At 42.1% G+C, this 12944-nt stretch overlaps 1 protein-coding gene across 1 annotated transcript in view; it reads left to right on the forward strand.

The window, feature by feature from the left end:
• Window positions 1–12944, forward strand: part of LOC112261014 (CUB and sushi domain-containing protein 1-like) — a 208810-nt gene that overhangs the window by 20977 nt on the left and 174889 nt on the right. The window contains 2 exon segments of the mRNA XM_042328356.1: window positions 5973–6076; window positions 6384–6496. Coding sequence (XP_042184290.1) covers window positions 5973–6076; window positions 6384–6496 — 217 coding nt within the window.

A 12944-nucleotide genomic window follows, 5' to 3' on the forward strand; every position in this document is an offset into this window, starting at 1 on the left:
GTTTTTCTGACAATGACGTATGCTCTCAGTGGGATTTGATAGGAGTGACACCAAATCCAAGCTGGCTTCCCTTGACACTTTTTTTTGGTGTGCCAGGACCATTCACAGTTGAGCTTGCTTAGTTTAGCTCAACTCTGATTGGCACATTTTTTATACTTTTTTTGTCAAGGGAGGCCAGATAGTCGCTGGCTTCCTTTGCCTTCAATGCTATATAGTCGGCAACAATGCCATACCCGTTAAAAGCGCAGAGAGCATCATGAAGAACAAGGAACACACCAGGCAGGTCCGAGATACTGTTGTGAAGAAGTTTAAAGCCGGATTTGGATACAAAAAGATTTCCCAAGCTTTAAACATCCCAAGGAGCACTGTGCAAGTGATAATATTGAAATGGAAGGAGTATCAGACCACTGCAAACCTACCAAGACCTGGCCGTCCCTCTAAACTTTCAGCTAATACAAGGAAAAGACTGATCAGAGATGCAGCCAAGAGGCCCATGATCACTCTGGATGAACTGCAGAGATCTACAGCTGAGGTGGGAGACTCTGTCCATAGGACAACAATCAGTCGTATATTGCACAAATCTGGCCTTTATGGAAGAGTGGCAAGAAGAAAGCCATTTCTTAAAGATATCCATAAAAAGTGTTGTTTAAAGTTTGCCACAAGCCACCTGGGAGACACACCAAACATGTGGAAGAAGGTGCTCTGGTCAGATGAAACCAAAATTGAACTTTTTGGCAACAATGCAAAACGTTATGTGTGGCGTAAAAGCAACACAGCTCATCACCCTGAACACACCATCCCCACTGTCAAACATGGTGGTGGCAGCATCATGGTTTGGGCCTGCTTTTCTTCAGCAGGGACAGGGAAGATGGTTAAAATTGATGGGAAGATGGATGGAGCCAAATACAGGACCATTCTGGAAGAAAACCTGATGGAGTCTGCAAAAGACCTGAGACTGGGAAGGAGATTTGTCTTCCAACAAGACAATGATCCAAAACATAAAGCAAAATCTACAATGGAATGGTTCAAAAATAAACATATCCAGGTGTTAGAATGGCCAAGTCAAAGTCCAGACCTGAATCCAATCGAGAATCTGTGGAAAGAACTGAAAACTGCTGTTCACAAATGCTCTCCATCCAACCTCACTGAGCTCGAGCTGTTTTGCAAGGAGGAATGGGAAAAATGTCAGTCTCTCGATGTGCAAAACTGATAGAGACATACCCCAAGCGACTTACAGCTGTAATCGCAGCAAAAGGTGGTGCTACAAAAGTATTAACTTAAGGGGGCTGAATAATTTTGCACGCCCAATTTTTCAGTTTTTGATTTGTTAAAAAAGTTTGAAATATCCAATAAATGTCGTTCCACTTCATGATTGTGTCCCACTTGTTGTTGATTCTTCACAAAAAAATACAGTTTTATATCTTTATGTTTGAAGCCTGAAATGTGGCAAAAGGTCGCAAAGTTCAAGGGGGCCGAATACTTTCGCAAGGCACTGTATTCAAACATGAGCATTTATCTTGGTGGAAAACTTGGGTTTTGAAAACAAACCAGTGAGTTTTTTTCAGAACACATGGACACATTCAGCTCAAATGAACATCCATTCTGTGGCTTTTTTTGCTAGTTTGGGAAGATATGATAGTCATGTTTTGGGCTTAGGAATTATGTTCTCCATCTAATTGGAAGAAGGATTACTTTCAATGTATGAGCAGGTCAGAGTATGAACAACCTCATAAAATGTTTCTTTCTTCCGATCTGTTCTCTAACAAATATTTTCTGACATTCAGTGTTACAAGTAGTGCTGCCTCATCAGATCCCTAGTTGATTTGTGATCATAAGCCAACCATCATGTGTTACACTGATTACACAAGTGTATGTATATGATAAGTCTAGATGTCCACAGTTCAATGAACTGTCCAGGTTCTGAAAATGCCCGCCAGTTGACCCTCTTTCAAGATAACACTGTTGTTTGTAGGGAATATTCAATTTTGTAAACTGTACCTCAAACAACTATGTTCATGTCTGGAGCAAGTTTTGATTAATTTTTATTAATTTTGTGCATACAATCATTTGAATGTTTTAACTCACAATTGGACTTCAATGTTATGCTCTAAACCGAGAGTCACCTGGCATACCATCATACATCAGACTAGGTTACCCCAAGGAGTATAATCCATTCAGTAATTAATAGTCATTGACACATTAATGTATTTACCCCTGATGTGTTAGTGTTTGTGTATATAACTGGTTGACAGTATTTATAAACAAATAGTGTGATGTTTTTGACAAAACAATGTTGTTGGGACACAAAATGGGCTAAATGTATAGGGACAGGTGTTCAAACCAGACATTGATTATTTGGGATGAGTTACAAAACATCAACAATCTCTGCAAAGTCACAGGGAGGTTTTAAGCATTTTAGAAGTCTTATCAACAATTGAATACAAAACAGAACCATTGAACCAGTTGTCATGCCTTTCGGTTCTGAATAAAACAAAGGAATCAATAGTGCCCTAAAATATTATCTACAGACCACTTAAAGGAACAATCACGAAGATGTGCTGTCAGCATGCAATTGTGTTGATATAGACTATGAGTTCTGTTTTCTCCATTGCTTAGTCTTCTGTAAAAACCCTATTGGTTTTTGACAGGGTAATTTGAGAGGGTCGCAATGTAGACTTCTCATTTAAGATTGCCTTAAACTGCTTACTATGAAACAAAGTTTGACATTCCACACAGATTGCTTGTCCAAAAACTTCAGAGGTGCTCACAGTTGCGTAAAAACCAACAACATATGTTTACCTCTATTGACGGTATATTATCCCAGAGACATAAGAGAAGGCTAGTAAAATGTCCCAACAGTACAGGTGTCACCTGATTCAATATATACTGTATATACGGTTAGAGCACAGCTTTAGGGAGTTATCATGGACATGGATATTGTGGTGACACTGAGAAATGAAAGGCTCTCCATATTCTATTGTAATTGTAAATGGCAGGTCATTGTGTAATTGCTAATTTATTCTTAACCCTGTCCATCTCTCGGCTTGTATTTTGGCTTGTTCCAGTTATCATGACTTCATCACATTGCTACATGTATTTGGACAGTGTCTACTTTTTATTATTATTAAAGCATAGGTCGGAATTCGATCTTAGCACACATTGTTTTTTGCAGTGCGATTTCTCTCAGGTGGCTTATGCTGTATTGGAGTTGTCAATGGTGTTATGTCAAGAAGATTGACATTTAATGGATAATGGATTGCCACAAAGCCACAATGATCCTTAGACAATGTATTGTTTTTGTGCGCTTTAAAGTGCAATGCATGACGATTGATATACAAACAGATGGTGCAGCAGTCTAATTAAACACACATTCATCAAATCTACATATATTAGTGTTAAGTTCCATTAAACTGTATATTATTCTTGGTTTAGTAGCCGTTGGTCATTGAGGGAAAATGTGTGTGTTAGATCTTGCCCCGAGCTACTGTTATCATTAATCTCTGCAATGTATTCATACCACTTTACTTTTTCCACATTTTGTTGTGTTACAGCCAGAGATTGTGTCACTGATCTACACCCCATAATGTCCAAGTGATTTTTTTTTGCAGATTTTGTTTTTAATTAATAAAAAATTAAAAGCTGTAATGTCTTCAGTCAATAAGTATTTAACCCATTTGTTATGGCAAGCCTAAACAAGTTAAGGAGTAAAAACGTGCTTCACAAATCACATAATAAATTGCATGGACTTATTCTGTGTTCAATAATAATGGTTAACATGATTTTTGAATGACTACCCCATCTCTGTACCCCACACATACAATTATCTGTAAGTTTCCTCAATTGAGTAGTGAATTTCAAGCACAGCGTCAACCACAAAGACCAGGGAGATTTTTCAATGCCTCACAAAGAAGGGAAGTGATTGGTAATTGTGTAAAAAAAAAAAGGCAGAGGCTGAATATTCCTTTGAGCGTGGTGACGTTATAAATTAGGCTGTGTTAGGTTTATCAATACGCCCAGTCACTAAAAGATACAGGCGTCCTTCCTAACTCAGTTGCCTGAGAGGAAGGGATTTCACCATGGTGATTTTAAATGAGTTACAGAGTTTAATGATTGTGATAGGAGAAAACTGAGGATGGATTAACAACATTGTAGTTACTCCACAATACTAAGCTAAATGACATAGTGAAAAGAAGGAAGCATGTACAGAATAAAAAATATATTTGCATCCTGTTTGCGACAAGGCAATTAAGTAATACTGCAACATGTGTCCTGAATACAAGTTTTGGGCAAAACCAACACAACACATCACTGAGTACCATTCTTCATATTTTCAAGCATGGTGGTGGCTGCATCATATTATGGGTATGCTTGTCATTGGCAAGGTCTAAGGAGATTTTAGGGGGGGTACAGCTATAAGCACAGGCAAAATCCTAGAGAGAAATCTAGTTCAGTCTGCTTTCCAACAGACACTGGGAGAAGAATTCACCTTTCAGCAGGAGATTTAACCTAAATCACAAGACCAAATCTACACTGGAGTTGGTTACCAAGATGACATTGAATGTTCCTGAGTGGCCTAGTTACAGTTTTGACTTAAACCGGCTTGAAAATCTATGGCAAGACTTGAAAATGGCTGTCTAGCAATGATCAACAATCAACTTGACAGAGCTTGAAGAATATTTTAAAGAATAATGGGCATATTGTACAATCCAGGTGAGCAAAGCTCTTAGATACCCAAAATGACACACAGCTGTAATTGGCGCTAAATGTGATTCTACAAAGTATTACTCAGGTGTGTGAATGTAAATTAGATATTTCGGTAAAACGTTTTAAAAATACATTTGCAAACATTTCTTGAAATACATTGTCATTATGGGGTAATGTGTGGAGATGGGAATTCAGGCTGTAACACAACAAAATGAGGAATAAGTCAAGGGGTGTGACTACTTTCTGAAGGCACTGTACATGGAATGGTGAGTTATCAGAGGCTCCTGAATAGTAAACTGGCTATCAGTGAACTTGTACTCAAGGGTTTAGGCTCTCACATTGATCATTCACTTTGGGCCCTTTGGCTTGCTAATACACATTTCAGTGAGGATTGCCCAACCTACACAGGTAATATATTTGTGCTTCAAGTTTCAGAATTAAAAAATATGGATGGGAATAATGGTTATTTAATGGCCCAAATGAGAGAATTTTAGGATGTTGATAATGGGTTTGTCCTAATTAAGCTTTATTTCTTCCCTTCAAGCAATCTCCGCTGAAATCCAATTTTCTTTTAATTGCCTTTCATCCTGTACAGGCATCAAATGTGGAGGCATCTTTTTTTCTCAAGGCTTTGTTTGTGCCCAGGCATTGCAAATACTTGAACTGCTCTTTTGCATTTCATCATTTCATTGCCACCCCAAAATAATTTGCAAGTGTATTTCATGGTTTCATTATTTCAGCTTCCGTGGTAGCAGTGGCAGAATTGCTTTTTACACATACTATGCAATGATAATCAGTCATCACAGCACTCCCCAAAAGACGTGTTTGAAATGATAGAGCTTCAGCAGCTGAAATGTTGCTGTCTTTTGCAGCTCTAATATGACTAAGCTATGTTTTGCCATGGTGAATACCATAGAGTACCATGATGTTTTTATACATTACATGCTAAAAGACTCATTATTAGTGTATGGGATTTATGGTTATAATTCAAACATAGCGCATTACACTTTTGATGCAAAACCACACGTATTTTAAATATTTGTTTAAATCCTAACCACTGTTGACACAGATATGGATTGTTTACTTTTGGCATGATTTGAAAGGCAATTTGTTATGATTGAATCCCGACCCAAGGCTTTTAATTTATACAATTTATAGGAAACAAAGCAAACGAAGCATTGTTTAAATAGTACAATTGCAAAATTGTTTACGGCCAGGCTATAGTGGCTGTCCTTGAACCAATGGAACATTTATCCTTTTTTGAGCAGGTTATTAAGCTTGCCTTTGAGGAGTTTGATCTTGAGAGAGGATATGACACGCTAACAGTGGGGGACGGAGGGAAAATTGGCGATGCCAGGAGAGTGCTCTATGTGTGAGTACTCTGCAGATGCTCTGAATTTATCATTTACTATCTCGGACTATCCCTCCAGCATTCTCTGTAGGATTTTTAAAGTTGCACAGAACTACTACTGCATGCTCTAGTCTACACAGATGAAATAGGACAATACATTGTTCATTTATTCAGATAATACATTGAACATAATTGTCATATAATTAATACACATTTACCCCTTACTTGAAAATACTGGTCAAAGCTTTTGGAGCATAAAAACAATAAATTGCGCTTCTGATGTGAGTAAGAGACAATGAACCATTGAGTTCCATGTGATGTGTTTCAGGCTGACAGGGTCCAGTGTTCCTGACCTGATAGTCAGTATGAGCAACCAGATGTGGCTCCATCTCCAGTCTGATGACACCATCGGGTCCCAAGGGTTTAAGGCCCTATATGAAGGTATGCTTCCCATTCTCTTTGAGAACATATACAATGGTCTGCCCCAAAAAATTATTTTGTCTGGATTTAAACCCTGTACATTTCCCATTTCATGTTGAGGTCATGCTTATTTGAGTTTCATAGTTGGTGCCACTTTTCCGCATACATAAAATTTGATATGTAAGATATGTGTTGGTCTGCCCAGCATGTCCTTTTGACTAGGCAACTATATGTGCATTTATTTACACCCTGTAGAATGTTCACTGTATGCCTAGCCAAGTCATCAATTCTATAGATTCAGTGAAAGATTAAAGCAAATGGCTCAGCATATGTGCTAGACACAGACACTGATATGTTAGAGTTATCCAAATGAATTGCACTGGCTGGTTTTGGATAGGCTACCAAATAACATCAAAGCAAAGTTCTATGAAAATATATAAGCATCTGTTTCAATAAACACTAATGTGCAGAATTTGCTTCCACCAGCATAAACGGTAATTCATTTCCAGTATCAGATGGTCGGTCTAATTCCTTCCAACTGATGAATAGCAATGAACTTGCACTAATAAGTCATGTGTTGACTGGGCACAGTGTGCCACTCTGGCAAAGTCAAACCCACATTAAAGTAGTGTCATGCTGTGAGAGCAGAAGAGATTTGCGTTGCTGATACATACTGTGGGGACACGGTTTGCTTTGGAAGATGTTTTCCAATCAACTCAACTGCTAGTTGGAAGTACAGTTAACTTAGGCCCCTATTCAATAAAATATTTTGTGTGGAAACATTGTACAGAAAGTCTGTTGTCACCACCATCAACTTTCCATTTAGACATTTATGACATGGCCAAAATGTTTTGAGAATGACACAAATATACATTTTTACAAAGTCTGCTACCTCAGTTTGTATGATGGCAATTTGCATATACTCCAGAATGTTATGAAGAATGATCAGATGAATTGCAAATAATTGCAAAGTCCCTCTTTGCCATGCAAATTAACAGAATCCCCTCAAAACATTTCCACTGAATTTCAGCCCTGCCACAAAAGGAGCAGCTGACATCATGTCAGGGATTCTCTCGTTAATACAGGTGTGAGTGTTGACGAGGACAAGGCTGGAGATCACTCTGTTATGCTGATTGAGTTCAAATAACAGAATGGAAGCTTCAAAAGGAGGGTGGTGCTTGGAATCATTGTTCTTCCTCTGTCAACCATGGATACCTGCAAGGAAACATGTGCCGTCATCATTGCTTTGCACAAAAAGGGCTTCACAGGCAAGGATATTGCTGCCAGTAAGATTGCACCTAAATCAACCATTTATAAGATCATCAAGAACTTCAAGGAGAGTGGTTCAATTGTTGTGAAGAAGGCTTCAGGGCGCCCAAGAAACTCCAGCAAGCGCCAAGACCGTCCCCTAAAGTTGATTCAGCTGCGGGATCGGGGCACCACCAGTACAGAGCAGGCAGGTGTGAGTGCGTCTGCACGCACAGTGAGGCAAAGACTTTTGGAGGATGGCCTGGTGTCAAGAAGGGCAGCAAAGAAGCCACTTCTCTCCAAGAAAAACATCAGGGACATACTGATATTCTGCTAAAGGTACAGGGATTGGACTGCTGAGGACAGGGGTAAAGTCATTTTCTCTGATGAATCCCCATTACGATTGTTTGGGGCATCCGGAAAAAAGCTTGTCCGGAGAAGACAAGGTGAGCACTACCATCAGTCCTGTGTCATGCCAACAGTAAAGCATCCTGAGACCATTCATGTGTGGGGTTGCTTCTCAGCCAAGGGAGTGGGCTCACTCACAATTTTGCCTAAGAACACAGCCATGAATAAAGAATGGTACCAACACATCCTCCGAGAGCAACTTCTCCCAACCATCCAGGAACAGTTTGGTGATGAACAATGCCTTTTCCAGCATGATGGAGCACCTTGCCATAAGGCAAAAGTGATAACTAAATGGCTCGGGGAACAAAACATCGATATTTAGGGTCCATGGCAGGAAAATCCCCAGACATTAATCCCATTGAGAACTTGTGGTCAATCCTCAAGAGGCGGGTAAACAAACAAAACCCCACAAATTCTGACAAACTCCAAGCATTGATTATGCAAGAATGGACTGCCATCAGTCAAGATGTGGCCCAGAAGTTAATTGACAGCATGCCAGGGCAGATTGCAGAGGTCTTGAAAAGAAGGGTCAACACTGCAAATATATATATATATATATATATATATATATATACAGTGCCTTGCGAAAGTATTCGGCCCCCTTGAACTTTGCGACCTTTTGCCACATTTCAGGCTTCAAACATAAAGATATAAAACTGTATTTTTTTGTGAAGAATCAAAAACAAGTGGGACACAATCATGAAGTGGAACGACATTTATTGGATATTTCAAACTTTTTTAACAAATCAAAAACTGAAAAATTGGGCGTGCAAAATTATTCAGCCCCTTTACTTTCAGTGCAGCAAACTCTCTCCAGAAGTTCAGTGAGGATCTCTGAATGATCCAATGTTGACCTAAATGACTAATGATGATAAATACAATCCACCTGTGTGTAATCAAGTCTCCGTATAAATGCACCTGCACTGTGATAGTCTCAGAGGTCCGTTAAAAGCGCAGAGAGCATCATGAAGAACAAGGAACACACCAGGCAGGTCCGAGATACTGTTGTGAAGAAGTTTAAAGCCGGATTTGGATACAAAAAGATTTCCCAAGCTTTAAACATCCCAAGGAGCACTGTGCAAGCGATAATATTGAAATGGAAGGAGTATCAGACCACTGCAAATCTACCAAGACCTGGCCGTCCCTCTAAACTTTCAGCTCATACAAGGAGAAGACTGATCAGAGATGCAGCCAAGAGGCCCATGATCACTCTGGATGAACTGCAGAGATCTACAGCTGAGGTGGGAGACTCTGTCCATAGGACAACAATCAGTCGTATATTGCACAAATCTGGCCTTTATGGAAGAGTGGCAAGAAGGAAGCCATTTCTTAAAGATATCCATAAAAAGTGTTGTTTAAAGTTTGCCACAAGCCACCTGGGAGACATACCAAACATGGAAGAAGGTGCTCTGGTCAGATGAAACCAAAATTGAACTTTTTGGCAACAATGCAAAACGTTATGTTTGGCGTAAAAGCAACACAGCTCATCACCCTGAACACACCATCCCCACTGTCAAACATGGTGGTGGCAGCATCATGGTTTGGGCCTTCTTTTCTTCAGCAGGGACAGGGACGATGGTTAAAATTGATGGGAAGATGGATGGAGCCAAATACAGGACCATTCTGGAAGAAAACCTGATGGAGTCTGCAAAAGACCTGAGACTGGGAAGGAGATTTGTCTTCCAACAAGACAATGATCCAAAACGTAAAGCAAAATCTACAATGGAATGGTTCAAAAATAAACATATCCAGGTGTTAGAATGGCCAAGTCAAAGTCCAGACCTGAATCCAATCGAGAATCTGTGGAAAGAACTGAAAACTGCTGTTCACAAATGCTCTCCATCCAACCTCACTGAGCTCGAGCTGTTTTGCAAGGAGGAATGGGGAAAAAATGTCAGTCTCTCGCTGTGCAAAACTGATAGAGACATACCCCAAGCGACTTACAGCTGTAATCGCAGCAAAAGGTGGCGCTACAAAGTATTAACTTAAGGGGGCTGAATAATTTTGCACGCCCAATTTTTCAGTTTTTGATTTGTTAAAAAAGTTTGAAATATCCAATAAATGTCGTTCCACTTCATGATTGTGTCCCACTTGTTGTTGATTCTTCACAAAAAAATACAGTTTTATATCTTTATGTTTGAAGCCTGAAATGTGGCAAAAGGTCGCAAAGTTCAAGGGGGCCGAATACTTTCGCAAGGCACTGTATATATATATTTTTTGAATTTTACCCCTTTTTCTCCCCAATTTCGTGGTATCCAATTGTTGTAGTAGCTACTATCTTGTCTCATCGCTACAACTCCCGTACGGGCTCGGGAGAGAGGAAGGTTGAACGTCATGCGTCCTCCGATACACAACCCAACCAAGCCGCACTGCTTCTTAACACAGCGCGCATCCAACCCGGAAGCCAGCCGCACCAATGTGTCGGAGGGTACCCCGTGCACCTGGCAACCTTGGTTAGCGCGCACTGCGCCCGGCCCGCCACAGGAGTCGCTGGTGCGCGATGAGACAAGTACATCCCTACCGACCAAGCCCTCCCTAACCTGGACGACACTAGGCCAATTGTGCGTCGCCCCACGGACCTCCCGGTCACGGACGGTTACAACAGATCCTGGGCGCAAACCCAGGGACTCTGATGGCACAGCTGGCGCTGCAGTACAGCACCCTTAACCACTGCGCCACTGCACTACGCCTACAGACAGAAACTAAAACAAGAAGCTCCCACGCTGAGGTCTGTCCAACGCTGGTCCGACCAAGCTGACTCCACACTCCAAGACTGCTTCCATCACGTGGACTGGGAGATGTTTCGTATTGCGTCAGACAACAACATTGACGAATACGCTGATACGGTGTGCGAGTTCATTAGAACGTGCGTTGAAGATGTCGTTCCCATAGCAACGATTAAAACATTCCCTAACCAGAAACCGTGGATTGATGGCAGCATTCGTGTGAAACTGAAGGCACGAACCACTGCTTTTAATCAGGGCAAGGTGTCTGGTAACATGACTGAACACAAACAGTGCAGCTATTCCCTGCGCAAGGCTATCAAACAAGCTAAGCGCCAGTACAGAGACAAAGTAGAATCTCAATTCAACGGCTCAGACACAAGAGGTATGTGGCAGGGTCTACAGTCAATCACGGACTACAGGAAGAAACCCAGCCCAGTCACGGACCAGGATGTCTTGCTCCCAGGCAGACTAAATAACTTTTTTGCCCGCTTTGAGGACAATACAGTGCCACTGACACTGCCTGCAACGGAAACATGCGGTCTCTCCTTCACTGCAGCCGAAGTGAGTAAGACATTTAAACGTGTTAACCCTCGCAAGGCTGCAGGCCCAGACGGCATCCCCAGCCGCGCCCTCAGAGCATGCGCAGACCAGCTGGCCGGTGTGTTTACGGACATATTCAATCAATCCCTATACCAGTCTGCTGTTCCCACATGCTTCAAGAGGGCCACCATTGTTCCTGTTCCCAAGAAAGCTAAGGTAACTGAGCTAAACGACTACCGCCCCGTAGCACTCACATCCGTCATCATGAAGTGCTTTGAGAGACTAGTCAAGGACCATATCACCTCCACCCTACCTGACACCCTTGACCCACTCCAATTTGCTTACCGCCCAAATAGGTCCACAGACGATGCAATCTCAACCACACTGCACACTGCCCTAACCCATCTGGACAAGAGGAATACCTATGTGAGAATGCTGTTCATCGACTACAGCTCGGCATTCAACACCATAGTACCCTCCAAGCTCGTCATCAAGCTCGAGACCCTGGGTCTCGACCCCGCCCTGTGCAACTGGGTACTGGACTTCCTGACGGGCCGCCCCCAGGTGGTGAGGGTAGGCAACAACATCTCCTCCCCGCTTATCCTCAACACTGGGGCCCCACAAGGGTGCGTTCTGAGCCCTCTCCTGTACTCCCTGTTCACCCACGACTGCGTGGCCATGCACGCCTCCAACTCAATCATCAAGTTTGCGGACGACACAACAGTGGTAGGCTTGATTACCAACAACGACGAGACGGCCTACAGGGAGGAGGTGAGGGCCCTCGGAGTGTGGTGTCAGGAAAATAACCTCACACTCAACGTCAACAAAACTAAGGAGATGATTGTGGACTTCAGGAAACAGCAGAGGGAACACCCCCATCCACATCGATGGAACAGTAGTGGAGAGGGTAGCAAGTTTTAAGTTCCTCGGCATACACATCACAGACAAACTGAATTGGTCCACTCACACAGACAGCATCGTGAGGAAGGCGCAGCAGCGCCTCTTCAACCTCAGGAGGCTGAAGAAATTCGGCTTGTCACCAAAAGCACTCACAAACTTCTACAGATGCACAATCGAGAGCATCCTGGCGGGCTGTATCACCGCCTGGTATGGCAACTGCACCGCCCTCAACCGTAAGGCTCTCCAGAGGGTAGTGAGGTCTGCACAACGCATCACCGGGGGCAAACTACCTGCCCTCCAGGACACCTACACCACCCGATGCTACAGGAAGTCCATAAAGATCATCAAGGACATCAACCACCCGAGCCACTGCCTGTTCACCCCGCTGCCATCCAGAAGGCGAGGTCAGTACAGGTGAATCAAAGCTGGGACCGAGAGACTGAAAAACAGCTTCTATCTCAAGGCCATCAGACTGTTAAACAGCCACCACTAACATTTAGGGGCTACTGCCAACACACTGTCAATGACACTGACTCTACTCCAGCCACTTTAATCATGGGAATTGATGGGAAATGATGTAAATATATCACTAGCCACTTTAAACAATGCTACCTTATATAATGTTACTTACCCTACATTGTTCATCT

Source organism: Oncorhynchus tshawytscha, linkage group LG01 (assembly GCF_018296145.1).
Source record: "Oncorhynchus tshawytscha isolate Ot180627B linkage group LG01, Otsh_v2.0, whole genome shotgun sequence".
Lineage (NCBI taxonomy): Eukaryota > Metazoa > Chordata > Actinopteri > Salmoniformes > Salmonidae > Oncorhynchus > Oncorhynchus tshawytscha.